This window comes from Sphaeramia orbicularis, chromosome 24 (assembly GCF_902148855.1).
Source record: "Sphaeramia orbicularis chromosome 24, fSphaOr1.1, whole genome shotgun sequence".
Taxonomy (NCBI): Eukaryota; Metazoa; Chordata; class Actinopteri; order Kurtiformes; family Apogonidae; genus Sphaeramia; species Sphaeramia orbicularis.
The window spans coordinates 25,317,901-25,333,734 of record NC_043979.1 but is presented as its reverse complement, the minus strand read 5'-3'; the positions used below and the strand labels follow the sequence as shown (position 1 = coordinate 25,333,734).

The window sequence follows — 15,834 nt, the reverse complement described above, 5'->3', positions numbered from 1 at the left end:
ATATTAAGTGTCACATTTGACCTACTGTACCAAACAAAGGTTTTGTGTTAAGAGGAACTAATGGAAGTATTTATTTTTTTTAAACTACTGGGTACCTTAAGTCTTTCACAATATAAAGACATTATTTTACTTAATATTACACCTAATTAAACCGTTCTACACAGTATGAACACACACTGAATTAAGGTGTTTCATTGCTATAGGGCTGGGCTACAAAATGATAATGGCAAATATTATAATATAATTTTATAATGCAAAAAAAAATATATAATCAGGTATCAAATCAAATATCATTACAATGAATGCATTTATTTTGTCTTTGCAGTAAATTTTGTTTTCATTGTCATGTAAAACTTTATGCAACATCATTTTTTTTTTTTTTTTTCACATTATAAGTATTTTAAAGATTGCTAGATATTTGTCACTTTCTGGCCATAAATAATAATTTTCAACTAAAAAAATAACCACTTGGTTTCTTCAACTCTCACTCAGGAGGAAAAATCAGCCTTTAACCTTAAAAGAAATACTGATTTGACATTTATTGTGTTAATTATTGACAACAACTGGCATGACAATTTTTTATCATGTTAATATTTCAAGTCAATGGGAATGGGAAGTTCGTCAAGCTGCAGGTGTGACGTGCCCCGATATGTTTGTTCATATAAGTTACTTAACTAAAACTAAAACAATGAAAAAATTATTTATTAAGGAAAATAAAAAATAACAGTCACGTTAAGAAAATACTCAAATTAAGGCACACTCATACTCAAACAAAACTGCTTAATTTTGTGTTCCTTCAGGATTAATGACTGACTGTAAGCAATATTTTGAACAATTCAGGACTTAGTTAACAATAGTTTTATAAAACATATTTGGTGTCATACATTCTTTCATCCAATCCAATCTTTCCTCATTGTATACGAAGAACTTAAACTAACACTTAAACTCAATAAAAACGACACTGAAACTAAAAGTAAATAAATAAATAAATAGAATTCGTTCCCATAAACATTCATAAAACTAAAATGAAAACAAAAGAAACTCTAAATAAACACTAAATAAAAATACAAATCTAGAATAACTCTGCTCAACATTGGCAGAGATAAACTTCAACTTCTTTAATGGCATTAATAGGAATATAAAAAATCAGTCTTTAAAATATGTGTATCCTCAGTTGTTAAAACCTGCAAAAATAACGTATAAAATTCCCAAATTGGATCTACAAAAGGAATCTATATAATATGAATTCACTTCAGTCAGAGAAGCCGACCAGCTTTCATTGCACCAGAAGTATGTGTCTCATAGAGCATGTATCAAGATTCAGTGGTACTGAATGAACACATGTGTGTGCGCGCGTACATCTCACAAAACTATTTTGAGCCCCTCACCTGTCAGAGACACTTCTTTCTAGAGAATGTGTCAGAATTGGCTGGCTGACTACGCAGCCAAAGGGAGATTAGGAGCACCCTATTTTAGCTGGGAAAAATCAGAGGGATGCAGCGTACGTCCCCTCCTACATGGTTGCTCACCCTTTTCACGGCACAGGGATCTCACCCTTCCTGAGTTTCCTCTGAGGGTGGAGACGACCAGCCGGTCAGGAGCTAAAACCATCGGACAGCTTTTGTTTGATGGAACAGAGTCTGGGTGGGCTGCAGTGAGGGAGTCTTAGAGCAAATCAGTATGGGCCCAGAGCAGGAGGGGGGGTTGTATCAGGATGCCGTCCCACCTGCTCTAAACCCCGATGGGCTCCAAAGACAAAGCCAGAGTTGTTCTTGCCTAACAGCACACACTGGCATCCTTCTCTTTATCATGTTTTACATAAATCTGAAACAGCGTGTCCACAAGGGGTATTACAGTGTATTACAGAGCCACCCTGACCACAAATACGCCTGTAATCGAAAACATCTGCACGCCTGTAACCGGCTGGGTCGATTCAGGATCCCCCGTGTATTTGCATATCAGCCCTTTGGTTTGTGGCATTTGCACACATTTATGTCTGTTACAATGTGTGAAAAAGCAAAAGAAAAAGCAAAAGCAAAAGCACGCCACTGAAAAACAGTCACCTCAAGGTCTGACTCCATGTAACTTGTCAGGGGTGATATACAGTTGTCATGTGTGTACATGAAAATGTGTTGGGAGTCGAGTGTGCGTATCAGAGGGTTGTAAAGAGGTCAGCGCTTCGCTAAATCCCCTTCTTCAGAGGAACACGTGTTAGTCTCCGTGTCTGATCTATCACCTGCCAGACAGTGAGGACAGGCCAGCGCAGAGCCTCTGGGTGGGCACAAACTCAGCTGCAGTCTGTCCCAGCTACTTTTACACCCTAAAAAGCAAACAAGGCCCCATGCATATGCCGTTAGATAGACAAGTTTGTGGTGCAAGGAAAAATCAAGTGGCAAGAGGTCAGAGAGCATGCTGTCTGGGAATAAACAGATGTAAGTCAAGCAAACGCTAACTGGGCTTTGTAGACATATGTTCAAATGCACCAGCTGAGGAACCCATACTGTATAGACCTCTGCGATATCTTTATTTTGATGATGTAATCTAGCATATAGATTGGTTTCTGATCTAAGCCTATTGATTGGGAAGGGACCTGACAGTCTGTGATATTGGATATGGCTTTACTAATCTTTTGTGTATGTGGCTGGAGGAAAATAAGGCTGTAACGTTACCCCAGTAGCCACGTTCGCTCAGGAAAGACTGCTGATCCCTATCTGTGGTTGGGCGAGGGCGAGACAGCGGTGTAGGTTGCCAAAATAGTCTGGCAGCTTGTATTCATCCACCACATTACAGCAGTGTCAGAAAAACCCCACAAGCAAAGAATACACCACAGAAACATTGGGCTAACAGTGAAACCGGAAGGTGTTAGAATTACATGTATAGACATCTTGTATTTCAACAGGGGATGCTTTTAAAACATTACAATTTGCTAACATGACGATGCAACTGCTGGATCGAGGACAAAGTGCAAACAAAGAAGAAGAAAACAGAAAACTGTAAAAGTAACCGAATTAAAAAATGCAAATTCAGTTCACAAATTCTTGCTTCATTGAACACCATACAGTAATACTATGGGCGTATTAACGCTGCTATTAGCTGTGGGCACTGACTCCTGGCAGTAGTGACTGACACCATACCTTCCGCGAGTTGTAATTACGTGAGAGTTTTTCCATTGGACCTGTGACCTTTTATCAGTCTCAGCTGGACATTTAAGGGGTCACTGAGCAAGGCCGGTTTCCTCAAACAGCCGCCTGCCGCTACCTTCCACCCGGCTCATCCAGACACTGAGCTGTGGCACAGCAGTAAAGCCGGATCCGGAAAGAAGCCTGTCACCCGCAATATGCTTTCCAGAAACCACATCAAACTGTATTTACTCACAGTCACAACAACCGCTCGCTAAATGACAAATGAGGGATCAGAGGGATAAGAATGAGAATACAGTGTTTGGCTTTGCTTTGTCTGATTCTCCAACTGGACTCCAAACACTCTTGAATCTGTGCTCGGGTTAGTCGGGCAACAGCAGGTGTTATGGCGCTGGTCTACGCATGGCAGGTGGCACTTTATAATTCAGAGTGGCTGCGGTTTGCTTCGAGCAGAGCATAAACGGTCCTGGTGGAACTATTACATACTTTTACAAAGACTGATCACATTAGTTCTCACAGCACAACAACAAATATAGCATGTATAAGGGTAGTTTTATGATGGTGTCAACATGAAAGGGTCACAGTGGAGGCAAACAGATGTGTCTTTTATTCTAGATTTCTCAAGAAAACATTTACTACTTGTATTTTAATTTAATCAGATAGCTCAAATATAGCATTGATTATAAGAAGACGGTTATAGGAGACAGACGTAGGCTTGGTCATGTAGCAGCTATGTAATGACGCATTTTAATTGGATCACGTGGTGTCGGTGATGGTAGCAATTTAGGATATATATCACTTGTTCACTCTAGGTGCGGGTTCAGTAGCAAGTGGGTGATGGAGAGAAGCTTACTTTTTTGCTGACCGCTTCTTGTTTAGTCCTTTTAAGTAAATTTTGCTGTTATGGATTACCTAAAAGCAAATGAACTAAATCGCAAGATGTTTTAATGCTTGGATGCCGGAAGATTTTGTGATACGAAATGAAGGAGGTTTGTTTAAACCTTGGATTTCTCTTTGGACTGAGGCGCGTTAGGCAATTTCCCCCAGTTCAGCCGCTCGGCGATATAAACTTTGTTAGACAGTCACCAATAACGGTGTTGAAATCCACAGAATGTTTTATTTCTGAGTTATTTAACTCTTCATGCATGAAAAAGAGTGAAAAGCGTCACATGATAATATGACTTTTAAAGGTGTATAAGGACTTAGTTATTAAATACAACATTACAAATATTTTAGAAAAAACAGAAAGGAAAAAGAATGTGGTAATGTAAAAAAAAATTAATTTAGAATGATGCACTTCCACCTCTCTCAACCCGACACTACTCTGAGATGAGAAAGGGAAAATGCAGTTTGTCAGTGTATGGATGTGTAAAGTTGGAATTTAATGGCGTAATGTGAATGAAATTGTTAAAGCTGAAATGCAATTCATGTGATTAATCTTAAACATGTCATTTGTTTTATTGCCTAAATTGTATCCGTGTCCATCTGGAGCAGAAGTCTTGTTGTTAGTTACAGTATCTGCTCTTTAGTCTGCGTTGCTTTGTACATGACACCTGCATTCATATTTCAGTATGTGATGATTCCTTTTCCATGACCAGGCCTTGGCCATTTGTCTGCGGTGATCTCATTACATGAAGTAGGGCAAGCCTCTATCCCCCCACTGATTCCACCATCAAAGCCCTTCCCCAAGTCTGTTCGAGGGCCACGTCACAGGACTATGCCACGATTAAATGCCCCTTTTCCTTTTAATTGAATGCCATCACTTTCAGAGAATCACCTACTGGGCCACATGTCGCCGTGGCTGTGATGCTGCGTCTCAGGAGCAGCAGGTGGTGCAGGATACGGTGCTGAAACCCACCTCACATACATCCACTGTCCACGTAAATGGCTTAGCTTGGCCTGTCACAGACAATACCCCGTCGTTTTCCTCTTAAGCATGCGTTAATAGTTTCAGCTTTATTTCTGAAGCAGCATTATTTTTTCTGGCTGCACGTCAAAGCCTCAGCGTGAGATATTTGGAATGGGATGAAGACATCAAGACTGGACGCATGTATAAATAGTGTTAAAATGCCAACACAATAGCTGACCCTTCACTGTGAGATGCACAAACACAACTACATAAGTACACTGTGAATGTTGAGTAATATAAGTGATCATGTATCAAGAGTCTGACATACAATCTTGTGTTACCAGCACAGATTGCAGTTAACTGCTGTTAGTTTCTATTATGAGATGTGTTTGGTTTAGAGCTGGCAGAACACAACAAAACTAGATGACCAAGGTTTTATTTAAAGAAATTTATGGGTGCTGTGTCTCTAAGTGAAGCCTATAAACAAATTCTCCAAATGTTCCTATTCTCCTTTAACTCCAGCACAGCATTAACCTGGTGTGACACATTTCCAAATTGAGCCACAATGACGTCCAATTTGACTCTGCCTTTGTTTTGTGATATTAATATAATCAGATATGTGACAATATCTTATAATAAACAAATATTTCAAAAGCTAAAAAAAAGCCAAATAAGAAGCCAAAAGCAAAATATTCTCATGAAGCATATATTTCATAAGGAATCTCATTTTAACAAAATGACTCTGTCTTAGATTTTGTGGTTAATATGGAGCTAATGTATCCAGTAACTACCCAAAAACAATGGTTTGCTATTGTTCCAGCAGTGGAACATGATAATTTTTGAGACAACGGGCTTGACTTGATGTAACCCTTGTTGACCCTTAAATACCTAAACAGCAAAAACCATCCACTGATCTAAAATATTTAATAACTGTTGATCCACTAATCCTATCAATACATGTAAATACTTCAGGCAAAATGCAGTTTCTCAGCTTTTCATGGTCATCAGATATGACCCATGTGGACGTTCAGAGGCTCCGTAGTGAACGCGGAAACACTGTCATCTTCTGCATCATTGATTTACCAGTAAAACCCATGGAGTTGGATCAATGACAGTGGATGGAGATGCTTGTTTTTATGTTCAGTTAATGAAAACTTCACTTTTTCTTCAGTTTTCTCTTTTTTGAAAAAATAACTTTTGAATTTACTCTCAGCTTTTATGAACGTCTACATGACCAGTAAATTAAATACAGGAAAATACTTGATCTTTGCTGAAAAATGCAAAATGCAGAGGATAATATTCTAATGAATGATGATAAATCATTTTTGAAAAGTTAAATGTAGATAAAATTCCACTTGGAAGTCGAGACAAAAATAGCTCTGTCTTCAAAGGTTGAACAAAGGTGTTGTCATTACGTGTAAACAGGCCAATTTATATTCTTCTAGTTTCAAATGCTGCACACACATAAGAAAAGAGAAAACAAAGTGTCCTTCAGTGGTTTTTCAGAGGGTATGTGTAATCTAGATTTAAGAAATCTAGCCACGTAAAATCTGCTCCACAAGGCATTTTAGTTGGGTTCGATATGGGTTTTGTGTTTTGTGTGGAAATTCTGATGTTCCTGTTACAATAAAGTGTGGATATTCACTCAAAGAGCAAACCTAAATCTGTCAAAAAAAGTGACATCTCAAATGATGAGATGGAGGACGTGCATGACAGTGTACTGTAAGAAACATTAAATGTCTTTCAGCAGCTATCTGTAAGTGGTGACCCTGTCCGTAGGAGTAATGTCAGTAAATGTGGATAAAAACAGGCTTCACTTATGGAAAAATCATGGGGGGTTAATCTCCAAATCACCAGATGTTCAGGGGTTTATACTCGTCCTGTGTCAATAGGACTTTAGATAAGTTTTGGTGTCATGTGGTGAATCTAATGATGCTTTTCTACCTCATGGTTACAGTACTCTCTTTTGGTACATTCTGCTTAATTTGTTTTCACATATGTTTCCCCCTGAATGTAGCTGGTTGGTTTAGTGATGCTACACAAAAATACTGCAATGCTGTCTTCAACACAACATAGAAAATTCCTTGGACCCAGGTGTGATTTACCAGATTATCAGTAGTGTAGTATAACACATTTAAATCATATAAATAGATACTTAAGTACAGTAGAGTAACTCACAGGAGAAAAACGGCTGGTTTATTCAACCCTGACCCAAAATTGTAGTGAAGGCAATGACAACAAATGAGTATTTTGGTATTGTCTCACAATGAATAGAGGTGATACCAAAAAAGTACCCCATGTTATCTGGTACCATTAGATAGTAAATACCCAAACCTCTAAAAACCATTAAATTCTGCAAAGTAGAAACATGCATCACATGTACTTCAAGTCTTCTCAGTTATTGCTACGGTGTGTTTGCTTAATAATACCCCAAATCTGCTCTAGAAATATTAATAGTGTTTAGAGCAGCCTATACTGTACATCACGGGTGTCAAACATACGGCCAACTGGCCACAAACCGGCCCACAGAAAGGGTCCAACTTAGCCTGTTGGATAAATTTGTGAAATGCAAAAATTACACTGAAGATATTAACATTAATTTTAGTTCAGGTTCCACATACAGACCAATTCAATCTCAAGTGGTTTGCACCAGTAAAATACTATCATAATAGCCTATAAATAAATGACAACTCCAATTTCATCTCTTCGATTTAGTGTACAAAAAAAACAAAATGACATGAAAATGTTTACATTTACAAACTATCACTTCACAAAAAAGTGAATAATCTGAACAAATATGAACACCCTGAAATGTCTTAAGAAAAAAAAGTGCAATTTTAACAATACTCTGCCTGTTACAAAATGTTTATTGTTAAAATTGCACTTATTTTTCTTAAGAAATTTCAATTTGTTATAGTTGTTCATGGTATTCACACTTTTGAAAGGATAATTTGTAGATGTAAATATTTCCATTATGGAATTAAAATTTTTTCACTCTACATAAAGAAAAGTTTGGAGTTGACATTATTTATATATATCATTATGTTATTGTTCTACTTCAGATCATATTGGGATGTATGTGGCCCCTGAATTAAAATGAGTTTGACACTGATGCTGTACATAAAATCATTAGTTTGAATAAGAATCTCCACCTATCAGCTCCAAATAATTCCTCTTTCTCTGCTTAACACACCAATGTAACCAACAAAACACCCCACTTCTTTTGAAAAAAAGAAAAAGAAAATCTATCGGGTAGATTTTCCCTCTGTACTCCCTAAGGTCTCTCACTGGAGGAGAAACAACACATGCAGGAAGTGAGGTGGTATGTTCGGAAAGCATTTAGTGGATCAATATGCCAGGCAAGAGAGGGGAAGGGAGATAGACAGACAGACAGAGAGAGAGAGAGAGAGAGAGAGAGAGAGGAGAGAGAGAGAGAGAGAGAGAGAGAGAGAGGGAGAGAGAGAGAGAGAGAGAGAGAGAGAGAGAGAGAGAGAGAGAGAGAGAGAGAGAGAGAGAGAGAGAGAGAGAGAGAGAGAGAGAGAGAGAGAGACCCAGAGCCCAGAGGGAGAGAGAAGTCTTGGGGAAACTGCCTGTGCTTTTCAAGAGTACTGTTACAGTTCTCAGTCTGACTTAAGAGGAACATCCAACTCAGCAGCTTTTTCCACCCGTCCGCGTTAAACACCGAGCGGCTCACTGGTGTTATGAGAGGTGAGTGAAGCGCGTGGGTGATGTCACCAGTGTCTCCCCGAGGCCACAGTCACTGACCACTGCTGAAGCCCACTGCGTCAGTCATGAAGCAGATGCACCTCAGAGTAAAACTCTATGATCATAAAACTGGAATATTTAAAGAAAAGCTATGTTCAGTTTTCTCAACTACACACACAGTGAACTCACTCGTCTTAAATGAACTCTCTTACATTTAACACTACAAACATGTCTATATGTGTCGAAACATTTGAGTGACGTTACATTAAATCAAGAGTTATATCAACACTGTAGCTAATTAAAACACTGGTGGATTTGCTCAGCATTAAACATGATTTGTGGTTATGAAACTTGTTTTTAGCAACTACTATTTAAAGATGGGAAATCACATGGCCTTGGTCTTAAATCACAAGAGATCTTGATTTGGCATATAATCTACCTGTCAAAAATAACACTATCAAAAATGTACTTTTACAGAGAACACTGCGCTTGCCTATGGGTTTGTAGCATTAATTACTGAGTTACTAAACCACTTTGCTAGGCTATTGAGTTTATTAGTCTGTTTATAGTAATACCATGGCATGTGTCCCCACTTAAGAGTTTGGATTTAGTTTACATTAATTTGCATAGTTTGTGATATGTGTTGTTTTGCTGCTGCTACGTAAATACAGACAATGCATTACCGTAATTACTGGCTTCTGAGCTCTAATATGCACTGAATCTGACCTGCAAATATTTAGATGTAGAAACATTTTGAGTCATTCTAAAACTCCAGCAGAGCAAATGACTATGCCACAATCTTGATAAGTAATAGTAATAACAGATGCACTGAAGCTGTACATACAGGAAAATGTGAGTAATGTTTACTTAATTTCATCAGTACTGCAATGCAGTATTTCTAGACAGATCAACTACACAAAAGAAACCAGAAACCAGCAGACACTAGAGGAAAATATGTAGTATTATAGTTTTGTTGTAATTTATCTGGATTTTGTAAGAGGTGAGAAAATCATGACTCAGATCATGGATCAGATTAACTACCATTACAAGAAAAGTAGATGAACTAACATGGTTTGATGTGATAAAACACATTAAATAATGTTAAATATAATAAGTATCAAAGTATTTTGACATAATTAATTATTTATTGCCTTTTTTTAAAGCTATACAGGGTGGGGAAGCAAAATTTACAATGAACATTTAGTTGTTTTTTTCTCAGCAGGCACTACGTCAATTGTTTTGAAACCAAACATATATTGATGTCATAATCATACCTAACACTATTATCCATACCTTTTCAGAAACTTTTGCCCATATGAGTAATCAGGAAAGCAAACGTCAAAGAGTGTGTGATTTGCTGAATGCACTCGTCACACCAAAGGAGATTTCAAAAATAGTTGGAGTGTCCATAAAGACTGTTTATAATGGAAAGAAGAGAATGACTATGAGCAAAACTATTACGAGAAAGTCTGGAAGATACTTTTAAAGAAGAATGGGAGAAGTTGTCACCCGAATATTTGAGGAACACTTGCGCAAGTTTCAGGAAGCGTGTGAAGGCAGTTATTGAGAAAGAAGGAGGACACATAGAATAAAAACATTTTCTATTATGTAAATTTTCTTGTGGCAAATAAATTCTCATGACTTTCAATAAACTAATTGGTCATACACTGTCTTTCAATCCCTGCCTCAAAATATTGTAAATTTTGCTTCCCCACCCTGTGTATAACTTCTCTGTATTAAAATATCTCAAAACACCTAAGCATGCATTATATAGTTTTGCGCCTTTAGAATATAACAGTGCAAAGATACAGAAAAATCTGTAACTTCATTCAGCCTCCTCCTGTCATGTCATATCACATCTTATCTCCTTTACTAATGTTTCTTGTGATAATTCTCTTAGAATAAAATGACATAATATGCCATAAAAATGTATTGTGAAGAAAATATTAATGTCACCTCTAACCATGAATTCTTCCTGAATCAGATTTGACTTTTTGTTATGACGCTTCATGCTTTTTTCTGCCTATGGACTATGTGGAAATCAGAAAATGCACTGGCGTGAGCTTTAATGATGCGTTCAATGACCTGTGTTATTGCTTGTCATGTGAACACTTGCAGGAGGGCTCATGTCATACTCTTCACTCACGCTTTTTTTAAACACCATGTGCCACTCATCCTCAAAGTTCCCTTTATTTATACTAAAGGAATGATGAATGCTTTTTTAGAAATAATCTCCTGACTGATGATGTGACTGAACTCCCACAATCCCATGTAACTTCACAACATCATCTACTGCTATAATTTATTATTGCTTTTATTGAGGAGACTTCTTACTGCAGAAATTACATAGTTTGCTCTGGATATAAATAACAAAAGGGGACAAATAAAACTAGACATGTCAGCTCACCTTCCTTCAGCATACCGACTTTAAGACATTTCATGAAGCGGCAGGCCTGGCATGACTTGCGTCTCCTTTTGGTGATCTCACATTCATTGGTGGCCGGACAGCTGTACTCAATATTCCCTGTAGGAGAACAGAAACAATGGTGATGTTCATTTTATAAGGAGAAAATAAAGAATACAATAAAATAGAATGACCGGATAAAAGAGGATACTGAATCAAAAATACACAACAGGCGTTAAAAGACCGACACAGGCACCTGTCCCAAGGTGACCCCATGTGACACTCCTGAAGGAGAAGGGGGTTTAGTGGCATTTTGATGGGACGTGTAAAAGCACCTCCCTGCTCTGCAGTCCCACCCCCACTTTGATTCACAGACAAATTAGCTTCATTAATGCAGAGCGTCCTCTCTGCAGCGCTCACCGCGACCCCGTCCAGCCCATTTTTCTTCACGTAGAGGATGATGGGAAAGCTGCCCTCCCTCAACAACACAGGGGCTATAAGATGGACACATAACCCAGCACTCTGCATAATGTTCTCCTGTGAAGACCAAGAGCTGTTGCTAGACCCGACGATCTAAGGCTGCCATATCATGTAGCAAAGCTCGATGTATTATTCAAGTCCGTCTCGACGCTTGTTGGCTCACTATGGAAATATTTCCTATGCAATTTAATCACTCGGCTCCAAAAACAGCCAGAAATGCAGACATATTGAATCTGCTGCCATTAAAACCCCTGCCTGCTTTTCTCACTAAGTTCCGGTTAACATTTTCTTATCGGATCATTACGCGCTCACTTCAAAAGTTGATATGACCCCCTAGAATCCAAAGGCAAATCCTCTTTCCCAAGTATCCAAATCCCTTGATTGAATGTTTAAACAATGTCCTGTTAGTCCAGAGATGTATTAATGGTACCTAAAAACAGAAAACCAGGTGTTGTCTGTTGCAGATCTGCCAGAGTTGCCCCTCTCCTCCACCCCACCCTCCTCACACACACATACAACCCCCTGTTGGTCAAGGAGAAGGTGCCAACATTTGTCAGGATCCCTGGCATCAATGGTGCCAGCAGGGTCACATGCACAGTGAGGGGCCTGCGGCACCATGCCAGGATGTTGGCAGAGGCTGCTGCTGGTTTCAGGGCGGGTGAAGTCTTTTAGACTGAGAGGCTTTAGCACAGGGAAAACAACAGCACTCACAAGTAAAGACAATACAAGATGCAATGTACCACAATGCACAGTGATTCTGCACAGGCTGTACTTTAATAGTAATTGTCACTGTGCACTGTTTTTGGAAAAATATGGAAATAAATGTCTGGGTCCCAGTGCAGGTTTGGAATATCTACACTCTGGAGAAGAAGCAAAAATAAGTCAGTTATAATACGCATTGTTTGCTCACAAGGGGGATCTCAGCAAACAAAAAATATGTATTAATGCTGTGTGGAAGATTTTATCACCAGCTTTTCATGGTTACAATTTGATGACACACACCAGATGTAACATTTCACTACATAATTGAAGATGTCTTTTTGTTTACGAAGATCCCTCTGCTTCACTCTATTGTATTGTTTTGCAAATGCGAGCTCCTACAAGATTCAGTGTGTGACTAAGTTTCAGCTCAAACACACACTAACACATCCAAAATCACATTCTACCTCTTTCTCTGCATTTTAGAGTGTATTTACCATCCACTATGAGATGTACTAAGTAATTCTGCAAACACTATCCCAACACTCTGAGTCGCATTCAATAGTGAATAAATATTAAATGATACACTTGAATTTATCTGTTTTACTGCTTGAAGATCTGTTTATATTTAAGTGCTTGCTAAAGGGGGTTTTCTATAATACTGTAAGGTCTCGACCTCTCGCTGTAAAGAACCCTCACATGATTTTGTTTTTCATTTTGAACTGAATCAAAACTGGAATTAAATATTGAATTTGATGGTTCGACACAATTAAATATGTAGGGAGATTTACAAAAAAGGTCACGTCCACTTTATGTTTCTATGAATATTAAAGACAATATTTTTACCTAAATAGGTCAATGTACCTTGTAAGTGTGTGTGTGTGTAGGTGTGTGTGTTTGGGGCGCAGGGTCCACAATAGTCTTAAATTGCCTACCTCTAAAAGCTCACTGTCGGCATACCCTCTTAGTTAATCAGGTCTTGTGTCCACCTTTATTTCTCAAAGGACATTTCAACCACTCTAATATCCTTCCTTAACCTCTCTTATTTTCCCTCTAAATTTTGATATATTATTATGCCATGCTATTATCCACGCGCTCCTCTCCACTCAAGCTGGACCTCTCCTTGTCCTCCTCCTTTACCGAGGCCGGGACCCCCCTCCCTGATTACCATTCCATTAAAGTGGCTTCTCCTTTCAGTGAATGACCACGTCCCCTGTCCCTTGTCCCTCTGCCTTTTATTTAGAGGACTCCTCTGCGTCTCTCTTTCTCCTCTCCCCTTCCTCTGTTATTGCCCCGACAACACGTGCCTGAGCTTTTAATTGGCCCCCATCTCCTCCCCCCTTGGGTGTGGGCTGGCGGGGCCTCAGGGCAAAGAACAGATCCACCTCCCACCCTCCTTTCTTGACTTTCTCCCAATGAAATGCGTGGTTCTTAATTACAGTCACCCAACACTGATTGTTATTGACTGAAACTCCCGCGGCTCGGGACGAATGACGGACAGATTAGGTTCATTATGGGCCTGTCCTCCACAAAGGAGCGCAAGGGGATGAAGAGCAAAAGGGATCTGAGCAAGACAACACAAAGTCACACATGGGCGCTATTTACTGTACAAAAGGAGCTCTATGTAGCATTGAACTGCAAACGTACCTCTGCATATTGAAATTTGTGAGCTCAGATGTTCTGTGTGGGACATGTTAATAGTTTCCCCTATTGTAACAGCCAGAACTTTTGATCACTTTGTATGCATATGTACATTTATATGCATATTTTTCAGCGTCACATAATAAAGCAATTTATTAAAATAAAATTGAAAGAATCCCTGCACTACATGTAGACTTTTTGTGTTTTTTTTTTTTTTTTCAAGAGGGTGAGTGGGTTGTTTCTCTCATGTCCGCACTTATAAAGATGTGGAAATGCAAATTCTCTTTCACAGTAATGCACTCATTTGTAGATGCATTTAAAAGCACAACTCTCATTTTGTACTGTACATGGATAAAATCACTATTTTTTTGTTAATATTTATTGCAGAGGGTGAAAAAATACTATAACAGGACTGATCTATACTTTATATTCTTTAAGTTGTCCATATGTTTGACAAAACTGAAACACAACAAGTTACGAGAGTGTAACAAAAAAGAGAAACCAGGTTTTCTGCTAAAATCATAGGTTGATAATATTTCATAACTGACTGAACAACAGCTAATAAGTTTGGGGAGAAACTCTATGCAGTCTTTTTGGCATTTATCCACACAGTGTTATCATGACCTCACAAATATAGCAGAAAAGAATTCAGAATTCTGCGTGTCAGTTTGTGGTATATTATCTCTGTCCAAGTCATTATTTTGAAGCATTTCCCACACATGGCAAAGTCGATGCCAGGCATACGATTCACATGAAAACACATCAAAACCCGGGGCAGATTTATGGTCTGGGACTAATGCCTGCTGTAGACATTCATAATCACTCCACTGTACTAGTGCCATAAGAGGGGAGGATTGGACTCCGAGAGACATGATACATCAAAGACTTAACAAAGGATTTATCACCTGTCAGGACACTTCAAGGCAGATATTAATGCTAATAAGTAAAGTTTTTAATATGATCATGAGTAATTTTGTATGCGACCAAATCAAAAAGGAGCATTTATTTAAAGGATTGTTTCATTTACTACTTTCTGGATTTTCATTTTCTCATGTTTAACTTGAAGCGTGCAGTCACAGGAGACAAGCTCAGGTGAGTCATTGGAAGTTAAAAGTCAAAGTGGGAAATACCTTGTATCGTCCTTTTGAAAAAGGCTTTGCAGGCCTCGCAGGAGGCCACCCCGTAGTGATACCCTGAGGCAATGTCACCACACACCAGGCACAGCCTCTTGGGAATGGCGTTGAGCATGTACTCGCACTTGATTGTTGTGTCATCGACCACGCTGCCTGAGCACTCTTCATAACGGCGTAGGCAAGCACCGCCACCTCCCAGCATGCCCGGGTTGAACATTGGCGGGGAGTCCAGGGCGTGAGAGCGTCCGTTGCTTCCGTTGACGTAGCCGCCACTGGCGTCAGAGTTGCCGCTGGGACTGTGGTGACTGCCGGTGTCGACTAGTGAAGAGGAAGGGCTGGAGGGCTCAGTTTTGACGTAGGAACCACAGCTTGAGGATAAGTGCCGGTCTTCAGATGGCATTCTGGTTAGCAGCCTTCAAAACACACACACATCCAATCAGTTTTAATGAGTGCATTTACAATAGTTAATATACAGTAAACTAGGAAGGACTGGTAAGATAAGGCACTGGTAAATTAAGCATATTGCTGCCTGGTATAATATGTTTCTTTAGGTTCTAAACACAGTATTGATCACATAATCATCTAGTATTCATGACAACATTGAGTAAAAGTGGACAAAACTGGAAACAGCATCAGTAATAAGGTGCTTGTTTATATATACTTTGCAAATAAGCACTGATTTTCCTGCAAACAGAGAAACAAAACTGAATATGAAAGAAAAAAACCATCAATGAAATTAACGCCACTAACAAGCTTGACAAGATGCGCTGAGTGTAGCTTTCT

At 38.9% G+C, this 15,834-nt stretch overlaps 1 protein-coding gene across 1 annotated transcript in view; it reads right to left on the bottom strand.

The window, feature by feature from the left end:
- Nucleotides 1–15,834, bottom strand: part of esrrgb (estrogen-related receptor gamma b) — a 49,171-nt gene that overhangs the window by 23,584 nt on the left and 9,753 nt on the right. The window contains exons 2-3 of the mRNA XM_030128530.1: nt 15,049–15,464; nt 11,102–11,218 (exon numbers count right to left, since the gene is read on the bottom strand). Of these exons, the coding sequence (XP_029984390.1) occupies nt 11,102–11,218; nt 15,049–15,464 (533 nt within the window). The remainder of the gene's footprint in view (nt 1–11,101; nt 11,219–15,048; nt 15,465–15,834) is intronic.